Genomic DNA, 15,468 nt, shown 5'->3' with positions numbered 1-15,468 from the left:
GCCTCCGCCTCCGCCTCCGCCTCCGCCTCCGCCTCCGCCTCCGCCTCCGCCTCTGGAATGCTGGGATTAACGGTGTGCAGCACCACCACTTGTCTCAGATATTCTTTTGCTACGTTGCTCATTTGTTTTTTCAAAACAAAATCTTACATGGTAGCCCAGGCTGGTCTGAAACTCAATATGGAGCCCAGGCTGGCCTCAACCTCATGACAGTCTGCGTCAGTTTCCCAGATTGCAGGCAAGAGCCACCATTCCCATGGTGAGGTAGGACCTAATGATCCCTCCTTATTAGTAGAAGTGAAACAACTTCCTCAGGGTCTCACAATGGGTGAGAGGCAAGAATAGCCCTTGAACCAGAAACTCTGCGTGCAGTGGTTCTGAGGGCGCTGACGAAAGGAACCCTTTATCTGTAGTAAACTAGCTTTCCCCATGTTACAAGGATAGGGCTCTCAAATTAGCACCTCAGAAATGAACCTCAGGGGCTGGAGAGATGGCTCAGCGGTTAAGAGCACTGACTGCTCTTCCAGAGGTCCTGAGTTCAAATCCCAGCAACCACATGGTGGCTCACAACCATCCGTAATGAGATTCGATGCCCTCTTCTGGTGTGTCTGAAGACAGCTACAGTGTACTCATAAATCTTTAAAAAAAAAAAAAAAATCTCAGAGAGGGTGTGTGACCAGTCTGAGAGTGCACAGCTGGTCTCACTAGATGGCTTCCCGAGTTTTGGGGGGCTTACCTACCTCATGGGCCAGCATCTTATACAGCTCCTCCCGGGTGGTCAACAGCCGATTCCGGTCTGTACTATCTATCACAAGGATGACAAACTGTCCAGCAGGATTGAAATATGAGCTGCAAGCTTTCTTTTTGGTGAACATGCTTCCTACCAATGGTTCTGATCACTGGCCTCTGCCCAGCCCAAGTGCCATCCCCACAGGAAAGGACCTGTGCCACCTGCTAGTCTCACCAGGGTGGGCCCATTTTCATTTACCTTATATTTTATTCTTTGGAGACAAAAATCCTAGTATGTAGCCCAGGCTGGCCTGGAACCTATGAGCCTCCTGTCTCAGTCCCCCAAGTGTTGGGATTACAGACATGAAACATCACACTCATCTTAGGATTCAGAAATCTTCTTTCTCTTTTTCATATTTATATATTTATGTATTTAAGTTTTTATTTATTTTATCTTTTGTTTTAAGGATTCAAAAGTCTTGAGTGGGAGCGATGGCCCAGTGGCTAAGAGCACTGGCTGCTTTTCCAGAGATCCTGAGTCCAATTCCCAGCAACCACATGGTGGCTCACAAACATCTGTAATGGGATCGGAAGTCCTCTTCTGGTGTGTCTGAAGACAGCTACAGTGTAGCTCATATACATTAAATAAATAAATAAATAAATAAATAAATAAGTAAACCTCTTTTTTTTTTTTTTTTTTTTTTTTTTTTTTTTTTTTGGTTTTTCGAGACAGGGTTTTTCTGTGTAGCCCTGGCTGTCCTGGAACTCACTCTGTAGACCAGGCTGGCCTCGAACTCAGAAATCCGCCTGCCTCTGCCTCCCAACTGCTGGGATTAAAGGTGTGCGCCACCACTGCCCAGCAATAAATTTTTTTTAAAGTCTTCCCAGATGTTATTTGACACAGCATTTATTATAATTTCCTCTTAGCTGAAGTGACCACCGTTCAATCACATCCCAGGTGGCAAAAGGCTCAGAGAATAGGTCAGGTGACTAACAGGCTCAGTCACCTCTTTGGCCTCCCAGACCTGGTTCCCTCCTTACCTCAGCATTAGAGTAGTAAGTGTCCCAGGTGGAGCGCAGTGCCTCCTGCCCCCCTAGGTCCCACATGAGGAAGTGGGTCTTCTGAAAAACAATTTCTTCCACGTTGCTACCAATAGTGGAACAGGTGTGAACAACCTCATTGGTCAAGCTAGGGAGGCAAGAGACGGTCCTAAGGTCTTTCCCCAGCTCACTCCCAGCTCAGACCCTCTACTCCCAAAGCAGCTGAGTCCATCCCAGAACAACTCAGCTCTGGGTTGTTCAGCACTAGCCAAGGCCCATGTCCCGTGGTTGATACGAGAAAAGAAAGATATGAGTTAGTCCGAGTGTGGTCTGGCCTGGGAGAGCCTAAGAACAATCCTACGTCCTCAGGCTTGGCAGAAACACCTGGGAGTCTTGTCTAAAGCAGCCCAGGATCCCTGAGGCCTGGTGGCTTGCAGATAAGCTCTGTGGACCACACTGGAATTTTGGGAGCTGTGGAGAAACAGATCCCAGTAAGGCCATCAGACGTGTCCCTGGTTTAAGGACAGAAAAAAAGAAAACTTTTGTTTGTTTTCAGTTTGGGGTGGTTTGGTTTGATTTTCTTGGTTTTTGTTTATGTTTGTTTTGTGTATTTGGGGTGCTTGTGTGTGTGTGTGTGTGCCCGTGTGTGTGACTATATGACCTTAAATATGAGATCCTCCCTCTGAAGGTTAACTTCCGAGCGCTGTGATTATAGGCAAGGACCACAATGCCTGTTTAAACGTGTTTTATGAAAGCTTACCAAGAAGTTATAAGGAAGCTTGAGAGTGAAATCTTTGTACTGTTTGACTTTTCTTTTTCTACTGTAACAATGTCAGGAATCTAGAGTCTCAAGAATTCTAGACAAGCACCCTACCACTGACCAACACCTCCAGACCTTTCTTTTCTAATGGAATTTAATTAATTAATTAATTAATAACATATATTACTTTCTCAGGGAGCACATGCTCTCAATAGAGTCTCCACATCAGGAGAGACTCCATCCGGAGCAAACGACTGGGAAAGCCAGGGTGGCTGTTTGCACAGCTTGTAGGATAGACTAGGAGCTGCCTAGCTCCCGGTCTGCCCTGGCTGGGGTTTGAAGTAGAAAGTTAACTAACCGTAGGGTGCAAGAGTGAGGAGAAAGGGTCCTGCCGCCAGGGGGAGCCAAGAGCAGCGAGGCGAGAAAGCTCCTGGCATTTCACACCTGCCAGGACTAAAATGTGTTTGGCAGGATAGATCGCCGGAGGCCGTGGGACCAGAGGTCTCCCATCGCTGGCAGGAGTCAACTCCAGGCTGGCAACCACTAAATCAGGAAGGTCACATCAGCATCCTCCCATCACTCTTCTTGTCTACAACTACCCACTAACCCAGGGAAGGGCTCTGGTGATTGGTGCAAATGACTATCAGTCTGCTGTGAGGCCCAGCCCTCTCTGTTCACCCAGTAGTTACTTACAACTGGTAGAGAATGGTGGTCTTTCCTGCATTGTCCAGTCCCACGATGATGACTTTATGTTCTGGAGGCATCCAGGGAAAGGGGAAAGTCAGAACCAGCCTGGACTACCACGGGCTTGGGTGTCCCTAGTAGGCTTCTTGTCCTGGCCTCTTCTTCACCCTCCGCTCCTGCCTGGAGGATGCCTTCTCTCCCGGTTCCGCCCATCTCTCAGCCATCTCCAAACCTCACCACAAAGAGCTAAAACTCGATATCTCAGCTTTTTGTGTGCTCCCCCATACCCCCTTTCCTAGGATGCGCAGGAGAAATGCGTTCCCGGCGGGCTGGGGATCTCTTCCGGGGACTGTACCGTTTCACTTGCCATCAGACCGGACCCCTGCACTCCTCCGGACCCCTACCCCACCTCCGTCTACATTTCTAGACAGCGATTTTCTGAAGGGTCTGAAACACGCTGGGCTCTAAATCACAATTTCAAAAAACTGACTTTGTGGCCCCTCCGGGTCCCTCACTGCTCAGCTGGGAGGTGGGGTCCGGGGCAGAAGGTTCTCCCACCCCTGGGCGCTGAGCACACTGAAACGCAGGGTCGGGATGGGGGGCGGGAGGAGAGCAGCCAGGAGGCGGCGGGGCATGTGGGAGTGCACAAAACGAACTCAAGGTTCCCAGTTAGTCTTCCCCCCGACGACTCCAGAATCCCAAGAGCCTCACAATACAGCGGAATCAAAGAGGTCACTGGGCTGCCCGGTGCTCCTCTTACCCTGGCTCCCAAAGATTCGCGTCAGTTTAACTATCAGCTGTCCCATGGCACTCCTGGAGCTGGGGGCCTGCAGGGCTCAGCAGCCTCCGGGGCCAGAGTCTGGCTCCAAATCTTCATAGCCCCGCCTGGGGGAGGGCCGGACCCGCTGCTCCTATCAGATGTGGGGAACCCCAAGCGTCACCCTCGAGACCTGGGAATCCCACGGGACGCTGGCCCTTCGCCCGTGCGGAGGGACTAAGTGACGTCACCATGAAGACCAGGTATTTGACCAGGGCCCTGAAAGAGCAAGGAAAATCTCAAAATCCTCTTTACCCTGAGAAAACTGAAGTTGGGACTATCGGCTTTAGTGTTGCGAATAGAGTCAGCAATGTGCAAAGGGAATGCCTGCTCTTCCTCCCCAAAGCTGGGGCAAAACCCTCCAAGGGCGGTCCAACTTTCTCAGGTTGCGACACAGAATTCTCATCTACAAAGTTCAGACTGAAGAACCCTGCAACTCAGTTACAAATCAAACAAACAAACTATAACTGTTTTGCCAATCCAATCTCGTAATTTTTTAAACATTTTTAAAAATTTTTTGTTTGTTTTTCGAGACAGGGCTTCTCTGTGTAGCCCTGGCAATCCTAGAACTCTCTGTAAACCAGACTGGACTCCAACATCAGAGATCCGCCTGCCTCTGCCTCCTGCGTGCTGGGATTAAAGGCATGTGCCAACCAAACCCAGCATTTTAAGATTTAGTGTGTGTGTGTGTGTGTGTGTGTGTGTGTGTGTGTGCACCACATGCCACACGTTTGAATACATGTGTACCGTTGGAAGCCAGATGAGATCCTCAGATCCCAGCTTGGATACTGGAAACCCAACTCAGGTTCTCTTGAAGAGCAACAAGTGCTTTTAACTGTTGAGCCTTCTCTCTAGCCTCTAATTACATCATATTGTAATTTTTCCCATTTTGTGTTAGATGGCATTCATAACTATTCTTAGTTACATGTAATAGCATGCAGCCTATAGGCCACAGGTTAGACATGCCTGCTATCATAATGATGTCTAAGAGATGGTCCAGTGGTTAAGTGCTGCTCCTCCAAAGGACCATGTTCTCTTCCCAGCAGCCACATTGGACAGATAACGACTCTCTGTTAACTCCAGGTCCGGGGAATTTGTTGCTTCTGGCTTCTGCTGATACCTGCACTCTTGTGCACACACCCACATACAAATACACACATCTATATATAGTTAAAAATAATAAAAATAAAATTGTAAAATCACCACGATCAGGTGTGGTGGCTCAGGTCTTTAATCCCAGCACTCAGGAGGCAGGGACAAGTGGATTTCTGAGTTCAAGCCCAGCCTGATCTACAGATCGAGTTCCAGGACAGGCAGGGCTACACAAAGAAACCAAAAATAAACTTAAAACCTCAGGCAGGCTCACAGATCACATGCCAGCCTCCAGCAGGTCTCCAGTGGTTTCATTAGTAGGGAGCTTTCTGGACCCACTCAGAGTAGGCTCCCCTAGGATATTATGGGTCTCCAATCTTATTGTGTGTACCTCTAGTCATTTTATGGAAAGATCAAGGTTGTTTCTGCAATTCACTGACAATCCAAGCACTGTGGCGGTTGGTCAATGTTGGAAGCCTAAAAACAAGAGCTTCCAGCCAGTGACCTTGCAGAGGGGTTCCAGGCAGGAAGGGCAGATAGAAGAGTCAGGGGTCATGGCACATAGCTGCAATTCCAGTCCTGGGGAGGTTGAGGTGGGAAGATCCTGAGTTAAAAACCAGCCTGGGATACTGGGTGGTGGTGGTGGTGATGGTGGTGGCACATGTCTTTAATCCCAGTACTTGTGAAACAAATCCTGTTCTGGGAAGTAACTCCCATGACCCTTCCCCCTCTCAAAGGAAATAAAACAATAAATACCCAGCCTGGGCTACATAGTAAGATTGTCTCTTACAATATAAACCAGTGATTCTCTTTCAGCAGAGGAGAAACAGTCTTTTTATTTGTTGATTTGTTTGTTCCTTTGTTTTTTCAGAGGACCTGGATATGTGATCTGTCACCTTGGCTGGCTTTAAACTCCTGAACTCCAGTAATCCTCCTGCCTCAACCTTCTGAGTGGCTGGCCTCACAGGCTCTAGCAGCAGGCAGACCCAATAGTGGGTTTTGTGGGTCATGAAGAAAACAAGCAGCTCCAGCAAAAAGAGGGAGGGGAAAAATGTAGTTTTTGTGAATTTCACAACCTGGGGGAAACCCAGAAAAATCAAAAGAGAAGTGGAAAAAGGCAAGTTGACCTTAGGCTGAGAACCTCAGAGTCCCAGACTCCACATCTTCTCTTTGGCCCTGAGAAAACTTTGGTATACTTTTGGTATACTTCTCCTGCACTACAAATCAAGGCGGACTCTAAGAAAGGGGCTGTAGTCATCACATCCCCACACTGGAGTGTCCTCCTAAGGCCCCCTTATGACTGTCTGCCCTCTGCTAAGGCAGCAACCTCTTAGTACTGCCATCAGGGCCTCCTTCCTCCTCATGTCCTACCAACCTTTCTTAAAGACAGTTCAGGGTCTGTGACTCTGCCACTCCATAAGCTTTGGATGGCTCTCTGTTGCCCACTGAGTTCAAAGCAGCTTCCTCATGCAGCCTTCAAGAGCTCCCAGAAACAGCCCCTGGCCACATGCCTGCCTGCATGCCTACCTGAGCCTGCCTGCACCTGCCTGCACCTGCCTGCACCTGCCTGCACCTGCCAGCCTGCATGCCCGCCTGCATGCCTGCCTGCCTGTGCCTGCCTGCGCCTGCCTGCCTGCATGCACCTGCCTGCCTGCATGCACCTGCCTGCCTGCATGCCCCTGGCTGCGCGCCTGCCTGCCTGTGACTGCCTGTGCCTGCCTGCCTGCACCTGCCTGCCTGCCTGCCTGCCTGCCTGCTCCTGCTTTTGAAGCATTTAAGTCTGTTGGTCCTTCCTCACTCAGGTCCCAGTCTCAGTCAGATCCCTCATGTTCTTCAGCCTCTGACCTCCACAGGCCCACCCAGGCATATATAATAAACACCTTCATCCCGTTCTGTCTGGTGAACAGGGCTAGAACAATACAAAGTTGACAGCCACGACCCACAAAGTCCATCTGGACTGATTCCATCTCAGCCCTAGGAAGGAAGCTGGGGTCAGGGCTGTGAGGCTTGACAAGGGCACAGAATGTATTTGGGGACATTACCAGTGTTTGAGGCATGGCTGCCATCTGGTTCCTAGGGGGAGAAAGGCATCCTGCTTTGTCACCCAGTTGGAGAATCGAAAGTGACACTGGCTAGGAGCACACTGAGTGAACAAAAAAGAACTTCAGTGTGGGCTGGAGAGACAGCTCAGTTAAGAGGGCTTAAGAAAGCCGGGCAGTGATGGCGCAGCCTTTAATCCCAGCACTTGGGAGGCAGAGGCAGGCGTATTTCTGACTTCAAGGCCAGCCTGGTCTACAGAGTGAGTTCCAGGATGGCCCGGGCTACACAGAGAAACCCTGTCTCGAGAAAAAAAAAAAAAAAAAAAAAAAAAAAAAAAGAGGGGGTTAAAAGCAGCTTGCTCACTCTTCTAGAGAATAGAGTTTGGTTCCTAGAATCCGGGTAGGTCAGGGGACCCAGCATCCTCTTCTGGCCTCAGTGTCATTTGCACACACACACACACACACACACACACTTACTTCTCTGAGAAAGTTTGATTTAGAAGGGAGCCTAGACAAGCACTAATATTTAGGATATTGGAACCATGATCCTATCCTGGGCCAAAGTGGCCTCAGCTTAATCCAGCCTATTTCAGGATAGTGAGCCTTAGGACAGACTTGGGCTCTGTGGCCTGTTCTACTTCAGAGGCAGCATCCACCAGAGATGGAAGCAGCTAGTCAGAGAAGCAATGAGGGAAAGGTAACCAGTTAGGAAGAGTGCCCCGCCTCAGCTTCTGAGTCCTGGACATGGTGGCGGTAGCAAGCCGGCTGATAGCATGGCTGTTAAAATTCTCATGTGTTCACATCCACGAGCTTACTGGCCCAGCAGCCTGAGTGGGTAGAGGGTGTGGTTACCTAAAAATGAGACTTTCCCAGTCTCTATCATCTATACCAGCTAGAAATGCCTATCTGTAAGTTCTGAGCAAATGCAGTTGTAGGCAGAAGGTACCCAGAGAGAGGCAACACGCATTCGGACACCTGCTCCCTCCGCCTCAACCTCCTGACCCTTACTCTTTCCAAAATCAGTGTTTCCTGAAGCAGAAGAATTAGTTGAACTTGGGGATCACAGGCAGCACATAGCAATATTTGTGGGGACTGGTGAAGTTGCCTTGGGTGACTCCCAATTTTCTCACTGGCCACTTCCAACTTACTCCCCTCAGAGTGCCTCAAATCCCACTGGGCTGCTCTAGGGGTCAGTGGCTGCTTTCCACTGTGGCCTGAGCTGAGTTTTCCCCCAGGGAGCATCAGTAGGGAAGGCTGTAACCTGCCACTACCTTCTACAGTCCTTCCATTTCTGCTTATCAGTTCCAGAACAAAACTCAGACTCCTTAACATAACAGAAGGCCTGCTGTGACCTGCTCCTGCCAAGCTGCTCTGGCCACCAGCTGTCACTATGCTTTGTTAGACAGATGCCACCAGCATGTCATGCATGCTCCCCTCTCCTCTGCACTAGGAACTTCTTCCTGTTTCTCTGTCTAGGTTAACCTAACCATGTTCCCAGGTTTCAAGTGAGCCTTACCCACTTCCCTCTCGAAGCCTTCTCTGACCTCCCTGGCTAAGGGATTGGTGCTCCCAGTACCAAATGCTCCCCACAGCCAAAACCTCAGAGCACTCTCTGTGGTTTTGAGTTTGACTTGTGCCTACCGCTTAGGGGATCTTTAATAAACGCTGGCTCCAGAGCTAAACATATAAGTGAATGATTGATTCCCATGCAAAGGTAGTGGGGAGGCTGGGAGACACAGCGGGGGTTCTCCACCACTCTATGATCAATTCCCCAAGGGACTCTGCCCCTGGCCTGCCCAGTTCCCTGTCTGAGATCTGCTGGCTCATCTGGTGGCCATCAAGAGTCTGATGTCACGCTGACCCTTAAACACAAAGTATGAGCAGAAGCACTCAAGTCCTCTAGAGCTGTCACCTCAAAAACAAGACCCAGGAAGGTAAGGAAGCTTTGCAGGTGCTGTGTGAGCAGGATACAGGGGACAGAAGTGACAGCTATGAAAGCCCACATCCTGCCAGCTGGTGATGGAGGAGGGGCCTGCCACCTGCTTATTTTGTTTTCAGTGTCTCTGGGGGCTGGTCTCTACCACCTCTTCACACAAGCCGGTGACCTCCTCAGCTCCAAAGCTGGTTCTCAGGACAGCACTCAGGAGGGTGAGGCAGGAGAATTGCTATGAGTTCCAGGTCAGTCAGGGTTACATTGTAAGCTTGTCCCAAAATAAAATATTCTGGCATGGTGGTTCACTCACAGCTGTGATCCCAGCATCTGGGGATGCTGAAGTAATCCCAGGACAGCTGGAGATATGTGGGGAACTCCAGGTGAGCCTTGTCTACCGAGTGAGACCCTGTCTCGGGAGAAAGTGAACAAACAACCCTCCCCCACAACAAACTGGGTGCTGAGTGTGTGGTGGTATGTGCCATTAATCCCAGCAGTCAGGAGGCAGACGCAGGCAAACCTCTGCGTTCCAGTGTCGCTGAAGCTCACTCCTCCCTAGTGAGGGGAGCTGCTAGGACACAGAGAGGTCAAAGCAGAAAGCGACTAAAATAATAAATAAATAAATAAATAAATAAATAAAATTTAAAAAAATGTGCCTTTAAGATGTGAAGCAGTAGCCGGGCGGTGGTGGCGCACGCCTTTAATCCCAGCACTTGGGAGGCAGAGGCAGGCGGATTTCTGAGTTCGAGGCTAGCCTGGTCTATAGAGTGAGTTCCAGGACAGCCAGGGCTACACAGAGAAACCCTGTCTCAAAAACCAAAAAAAAAAAAAAAAAAAAAAAGATGTGAAGCAGTGAGGCTTGAGCCCACCCAGTGAGCAGCACCTCGCCCCCCTCTGCAGGGAAGAAACGGGTAAGAAGTGAGCTTGTATCTGAGTGAGGAGCACCTGCAGACAATCCGGAAGCAGCCAAACAAAGTACTCTCATCCCTCCTATGCCTCAACGGCCCAGGACAGAGCCTGCACACCCCCTTGTTTCCCAGCGGGTCCCCACTCCCACTTCTGAGAGCCAGTAAGGCTGCGGGTGGCAACAAAGAAAACAGGCTCAGGAAGTGGCCGCAAAGGACGGAACTGCGGTTTTATATGTGGCAAAATATCTCTCCTAGAGGAGTACAGACAAACAGACAGACAGATGGGCACAGGACAGTAGACGGGGAGCGGAAGGTTGGGCAGTGCTATCTTCTAACCTGTTAGTGGAAGCTGCACCCCACCCCCCAGGGGCGTGGAGCAACATTGGCACAGGAGGTGGCGAGACAGGCGTGAGGTGCCCATCCCCGAGGTGGGCAGCTGGGCAGGGCCCAGTCCTCGTTGGCACAATCGGCTCTCTCTGGACCAGCTGTGATGCTGGGGAGGGGGAGGGCTGCTGGACTATGGGGATGCCGAGACTAAGGAACCCTAGGAGAGAGGGGCTGCCAAAGCCTCTCTTGAGGAAAGTGGACACTGGGGAAGGACAAGATCACAAGAGGCAAATACAGAGAAGCAGCAGCAACCAAGACCCCTAGGGGAGACCCAAGGTCCTCAGGAAGCCCCTGGATGGTCACCTCATGGGCACCGACGCATAGAGCCTGTTCCCTGGGGCCTCAGGGTGAAGGTGAAGGAGAAGTTTTTTTGGTTTAGAATGAGGTGGACCAAAGTACTCATGGTCTCCACACCCAGGTGGCACGGAGATGTGGGGCTCAGATGCAGAGGGCCCCTCTCTTCTGATGGCAGCAGGCAGGGTATGCTGTAGACAAAGCTCATTCCTGGGGGAAGGTAAGGTTTTGAGGGAAGGGGGCAGCATCTTGAGTTGCTCACTCCTCAAGTTTCTAGGCCCTGCTTTCTTGCCATGACCATGGAGGGCAGAGAGCACACACTGATGCCCGTCAGCTTGCACCCAGCTCTGCTCCCCAAGACAAGCTCTACATGGGTTTCCAGGCTGTGGCTTTCACCCACCAGAGAATGCTGCTAGGAAACTAAGTTATGGGATGGACATGGTGGGGGAATCCCGGGTCTGGGGTTTGGGGAAGATTCAGTGGGCTCTCTTCAGGAAAAGCACCCAACCTTTCCCCAAGTACCCCTGTGTTGGTAGAAGAAGCCCCACCCCCACCCCAATTAGGACCTTCGCTTACAGCCCCGAAGTAGAAAGAGTTGAGGAAGTGCACCTTTTCTCTGGGAGGGAGAGATCCCCCAAAGATGGGGAAAGGGGGCACTTCAGAAAGTAGGTATCTCCCCATCCACCCACAGCAGTTTAGGGAAAAACCTATAGCTGGGGATTAAGGACTCCCAGGAGTTGGGATGACAACCACCAAAGAAACCGCAAGCTTTGAGCAAAGGCATCTGAAAATGAGGGACGCAGCGCCCCCCAGAGGCAAGACACATCTTGGGTGGTGGACCCCTCTGCCCTCCCCTCCCGGAACTCAGAGCCTTTCCTCTCCCAGAACTGTCCCTGCCTCTCAGCGGATGTAGACGCCTTGTCCCCAGCCCTCCAGCTCATTCTTATTGCGCCCCAGAACCGGCCCACCACCCTCCGCACAGTAGCGGGCCTTATTCCGGCCCCGGTTCCTGTTGTCGGTCATCTCCTCGTCATAGTCTTCCTCGTCTTCCCAGGAGCCCTGTCGGGCTGGTGGTGTGCCTCCCCCTGCAGGGTCTCCAGGCCCTGGGCCCTCTGAGGGGTCTGTCTCCATGTCCACACACGAGTCTCCCGGCTCCGTGTAGGCAGAGTTTCGGCTGCCGGGGGTGTCAGCATCAAAGGTGTCTTGGCGGGATAGCGCCCGCAGGGTGCCTGCCCGGCCAGGTGGGTGGTTGCTGGGGTAAAGGCCTGGGGGCTGGCCCAGTTCCCCGGGGTACTCGTGCACACTGGCATGCTCCCCAGTGGCCCGGTCCAGCGGCTGGTCCCCGGAAGCAAGGTAGGGTCCCTGGTTAGCAGACAGACGGCACGCACCATGCAGATCAGGCAAGGGTGAGAAAAACACAAAGCAAGGCAGGTTAGTCATAGTGCCAAGACACCAGCCTGGCTCCTGGAGGGCGCTGGCTCTAGGGGAGGGGCACCCAGGAGCAGGGCGATGGCTCTAGAGCTGAGCCCAGAGGGCAAGCCACAGGCCATTTGCTCCTCCCCCTAGCAGCCTGAGGGCACCCAACTTCATCTGAGCTTGAACTCTACTAGTAACCACCGTAAGGAGCCCTGAATAATTAGTCACCGCTGCTTCCTCAGTGCATGTTATTAATGCTTTCCTGGGTTAATCATCGTTAACAGCTCATTAGTACTGCTCATTAGTCGTTGCTTGGGTTAGTCAATTGCTCCAATTTTCCCAATACAGTGAGATTTCAGCTCAAACTCACTGACCCCAGCTTCCTCTGCCCACACTAGACCTCAGCCACAGGCTTCCAGAAACCCACACTTCCTCTTTACGCTAACCCGGAGTCTCCAAGGTTGATAGGATTCCTTTCCAGCCCCCCAACAAAACACTCAAAGCAGCCAATTTGAAGAGGACGCATGACTCCACATCTCTACCCTCCCTAGCTCCACACCCACAGCTGGAGAGCACAAGGTGGCCCAGTGCCCTCATCACCAGTAGCTGACAGCTCCTGCCATCTCAAGCTGTGTGACGGAGCAATCCTCTCTGTGGTACCATTTCCTGGTTAGAGCGGGATGGGGATTGCACAACCGCTCGAGTTTCCAAACTGCTTCCTGGAGCTGCTTTAAGGCAGAGTGGGGCGGGGCAAAGAAGTGCTCCTATGGTCCCTGAGGCTGGAAAAGGGGAGGCTAGACCCCAAGTCCCTGTGAGTAGATCCAGGATGGCTCAGCTTCACTGAACAAGCGGGCTCTGTTGCTGAAAACCCACTTGAGATGCAGCAGTCTAGAATGACGTCATGGTGTTCTGCTCTAAACCAGACCATACACTTAATGGTGTGGGCTCCGAGATGGGCTGTGGCTCCGTGGGAGGAGAGCCTTTCCTGGACTCTGTTTCCCTGGGAGACGGTGGAAGGTAGGACTTAGCTCATAGATGCTTCAACTTGGGTTCCCTCAAGGATTGAGGGATGCCAGAGTAAGGCAAGTTCTCTGGATTCGATGGTCCCCACTCTGTTAGATCTAACGTGGGTATGGAGCTGACAGCTGAGGTGCTGGCTTGTAATTCCAGCATCCAGGAGGCTGAAGCAGGAGGATTCCCTCCAGCTTGAGGCCAATCTGGAACACTGAAAATTCCAGGCCAGCTACTGCCAGAATGAAACTGTGTTTCCAAAAACCAACAACAACAACAAAAAGAAAAGGGAGTAGAGTCCAGTGAACAAGCCTATTGCTCTTCCTCGGATTTTCTTCCTAGTGCCTGGACTTATAAGAGGTCCTTATCAGGCCTCAAGTCCAACAGACAGCAGATGCAGTCCTAAGGGACCAGTCCCAGGGAGGCAGCACCAGCCAGCCCCCAGTCCCACCAAAAACCACAGACACCAGACGCTGCCGCTCACCACGTTTTTTACAAAATAAAGCTCTTCCCTTCCTTCCTCATGTTCCCTGCACTTCAGGGTGGGAGGAAAGACCGGAGGGACATCGGCTACATGGCGTGCTCCTGAGGCTGGGCCACCGCGTCGCCTCCCCGCGGTGAGGCCTCCAGCCCGCCCCAGAAGCTGAGATTTCTCCTGAGCGAGGTGAGCACCTGTACCTGGAGGTTGGAGACCGGGGCAGGGCTGGCAGCCAGAGCTGCGGTAGCCATGGTGCGGTTCAGCAGCGGATTGGGTGGCGTGCTGCTAGGCGGGTGTGTGGCCTTCCAGTAGGCTTCCAAGTACTCGGCCAGATGCTCGCAGGCATCTTCCAATTGGTTCTCGTCCAGAATTATGTCAAACATTTCCTGTGGAGGTGGGGTTAGGGGCGGGGCTGGGATGAGCGGGGGCGTGACCAAGGGTTGAAGGTGTGGCCTGGGTGCAGTGGGTGGAGTCAAGGGGGTTGAAGGACAAGGTTAAAAGGCCTCTGGATGTGGAGCAAGGAAAGGACACTCAGACCTACAAAAGACTGAACTCAGCCCAACTCCCTCTCATTCTAGGGACAGGGAAATCACGCCATGGCTCCGCACGCAGTTAGAAGTGGTTGAGCCATTTGGCCAACGACGCATCCCTCTTTACCCAAGGACCGGTTTGTACCTAAAGACCTGTCCCAGGTGCTGCCTTCCATGCAGGCTGAAGGAAACAGGAGAACCCAAAAGAACACCTTCCCTTCCCTCCCCTGGGTCTGAGCACTCACGGGGGGACACTGTGCCAGCTTCTCCGAGGCTGCTATTTGGACATTGAGGTGTTTGGATTGAGACTTCCCTCGGGATTTGATGAGCCTCTGCAGTACCTGGTGGAGAGGAAGAGAGGGAGCTAGAAGGACACGGGCAATGACCCAAGTCTAAAAGGCAGAATCTGCTTGGAGCCAGTGGGAAATCAGAGTCAGAGCGGTGGAATGTTCCACGATTCTCTGCCCTGAGCATCTCTGCCAGGATGAACTCAAAAGCTCTGTGTCCACTACACAAGGCTCAGGCAACACACACACACGGAAAGACAGACACACGCACACACGCACACACACACTTTCTCACATAATCGCGTGGCACAAAACACACTCATATACACATACACTCATACACTCTCACACACATTGTCACTTTCTCAGACACTCATGCACATACATACTCACGTACACATATGCAAATATTGACGCAACACACTCATACATTGATGCAACACACTCATAACACACATGCACACACACTCACTCACGCCTTGTCTACAGACTTTATTCTAGTCCCCCAGTCTGATTCCCTCTTGTCCATATGAACAACAGCAATCATCCTTCGTGGAGAAACTCCTTGCTAGATACCAGGCTGGCATCCCACAGGTCCTGGGCACCAGTAATCTGCTGCCTCCTGTCTATTCTCTTGAGTAGCTGGTCTATGCTTCTTTATATGATTGACTCAGTCCTCCCGAAACGAAATTCAGCCACGGAGGGACATCAAACTCAAATAGAGAGACAGTCTACAACATGGTTGGCCTATACTACTGCAAAACACTATTGTCATAAAAATCTAAAGAAAGCTAAAGAGCTACTCCATATTAAGAAGATTACATGTGAGGCTGAAGAGATGGCTGCTCTTTCATAGGACCCAGGTTCAAATCCCAGCACCCACATGGCAGCTCACAACTGTCTGTAACTCCAGTTCCAGGGGGATCAGAGGATCCAACACAGACATATATGCAAGCAAGACACTAATATGCATATATATATATGTATATGTATATGTATATATATATACACATATATATACATACATACACACACACACACACACACACACACATATATATATATATA

At 51.3% G+C, this 15,468-nt stretch overlaps 2 protein-coding genes across 5 annotated transcripts in view; both read right to left on the bottom strand.

Annotated features, from left to right (window-relative positions):
• Nucleotides 1-4,326, bottom strand: part of Arl5c (ADP ribosylation factor like GTPase 5C) — a 7,453-nt gene extending 3,127 nt beyond the window's left edge. Inside the window, exons 1-4 of one of the 4 annotated variants that reach the window (XR_003709690.1) lie at nt 3,972-4,326; nt 3,221-3,281; nt 1,768-1,915; nt 738-802 (exon numbers count right to left, since the gene is read on the bottom strand). Coding sequence is in view for 3 of the 4 variants with exons in the window: in XM_028755054.1 (XP_028610887.1) it covers nt 734-821; nt 1,768-1,915; nt 3,221-3,281; nt 3,972-4,017 (343 nt within the window). In the remaining variant the exon portion in view is untranslated. Of the gene's footprint in view, nt 1-733; nt 822-1,767; nt 1,916-3,220; nt 3,282-3,971 lie in introns of all 4 variants that reach the window. The other 3 variants (XM_028755055.1, XM_028755054.1, XM_028755056.1) reach the window with 3 other exon arrangements.
• Nucleotides 4,327-11,560: 7,234 nt separating this feature from the next.
• The window catches only part of Cacnb1 (calcium voltage-gated channel auxiliary subunit beta 1), a 22,501-nt gene continuing 18,593 nt past the window's right edge, over nt 11,561-15,468 (bottom strand). The window contains exons 12-14 of the mRNA XM_028755045.1: nt 14,359-14,454; nt 13,784-13,969; nt 11,561-12,040 (exon numbers count right to left, since the gene is read on the bottom strand). Coding sequence (XP_028610878.1) covers nt 11,579-12,040; nt 13,784-13,969; nt 14,359-14,454 — 744 coding nt within the window. The 3' untranslated portion in view covers nt 11,561-11,578. The remainder of the gene's footprint in view (nt 12,041-13,783; nt 13,970-14,358; nt 14,455-15,468) is intronic.

Source organism: Grammomys surdaster, unplaced genomic scaffold, assembly GCF_004785775.1.
Source record: "Grammomys surdaster isolate TR1022 unplaced genomic scaffold, NIH_TR_1.0 126048, whole genome shotgun sequence".
Taxonomy (NCBI): Eukaryota; Metazoa; Chordata; class Mammalia; order Rodentia; family Muridae; genus Grammomys; species Grammomys surdaster.
Note: the sequence above shows the minus strand (reverse complement) of the source record. Positions and strands in the feature narration are given on the sequence as shown.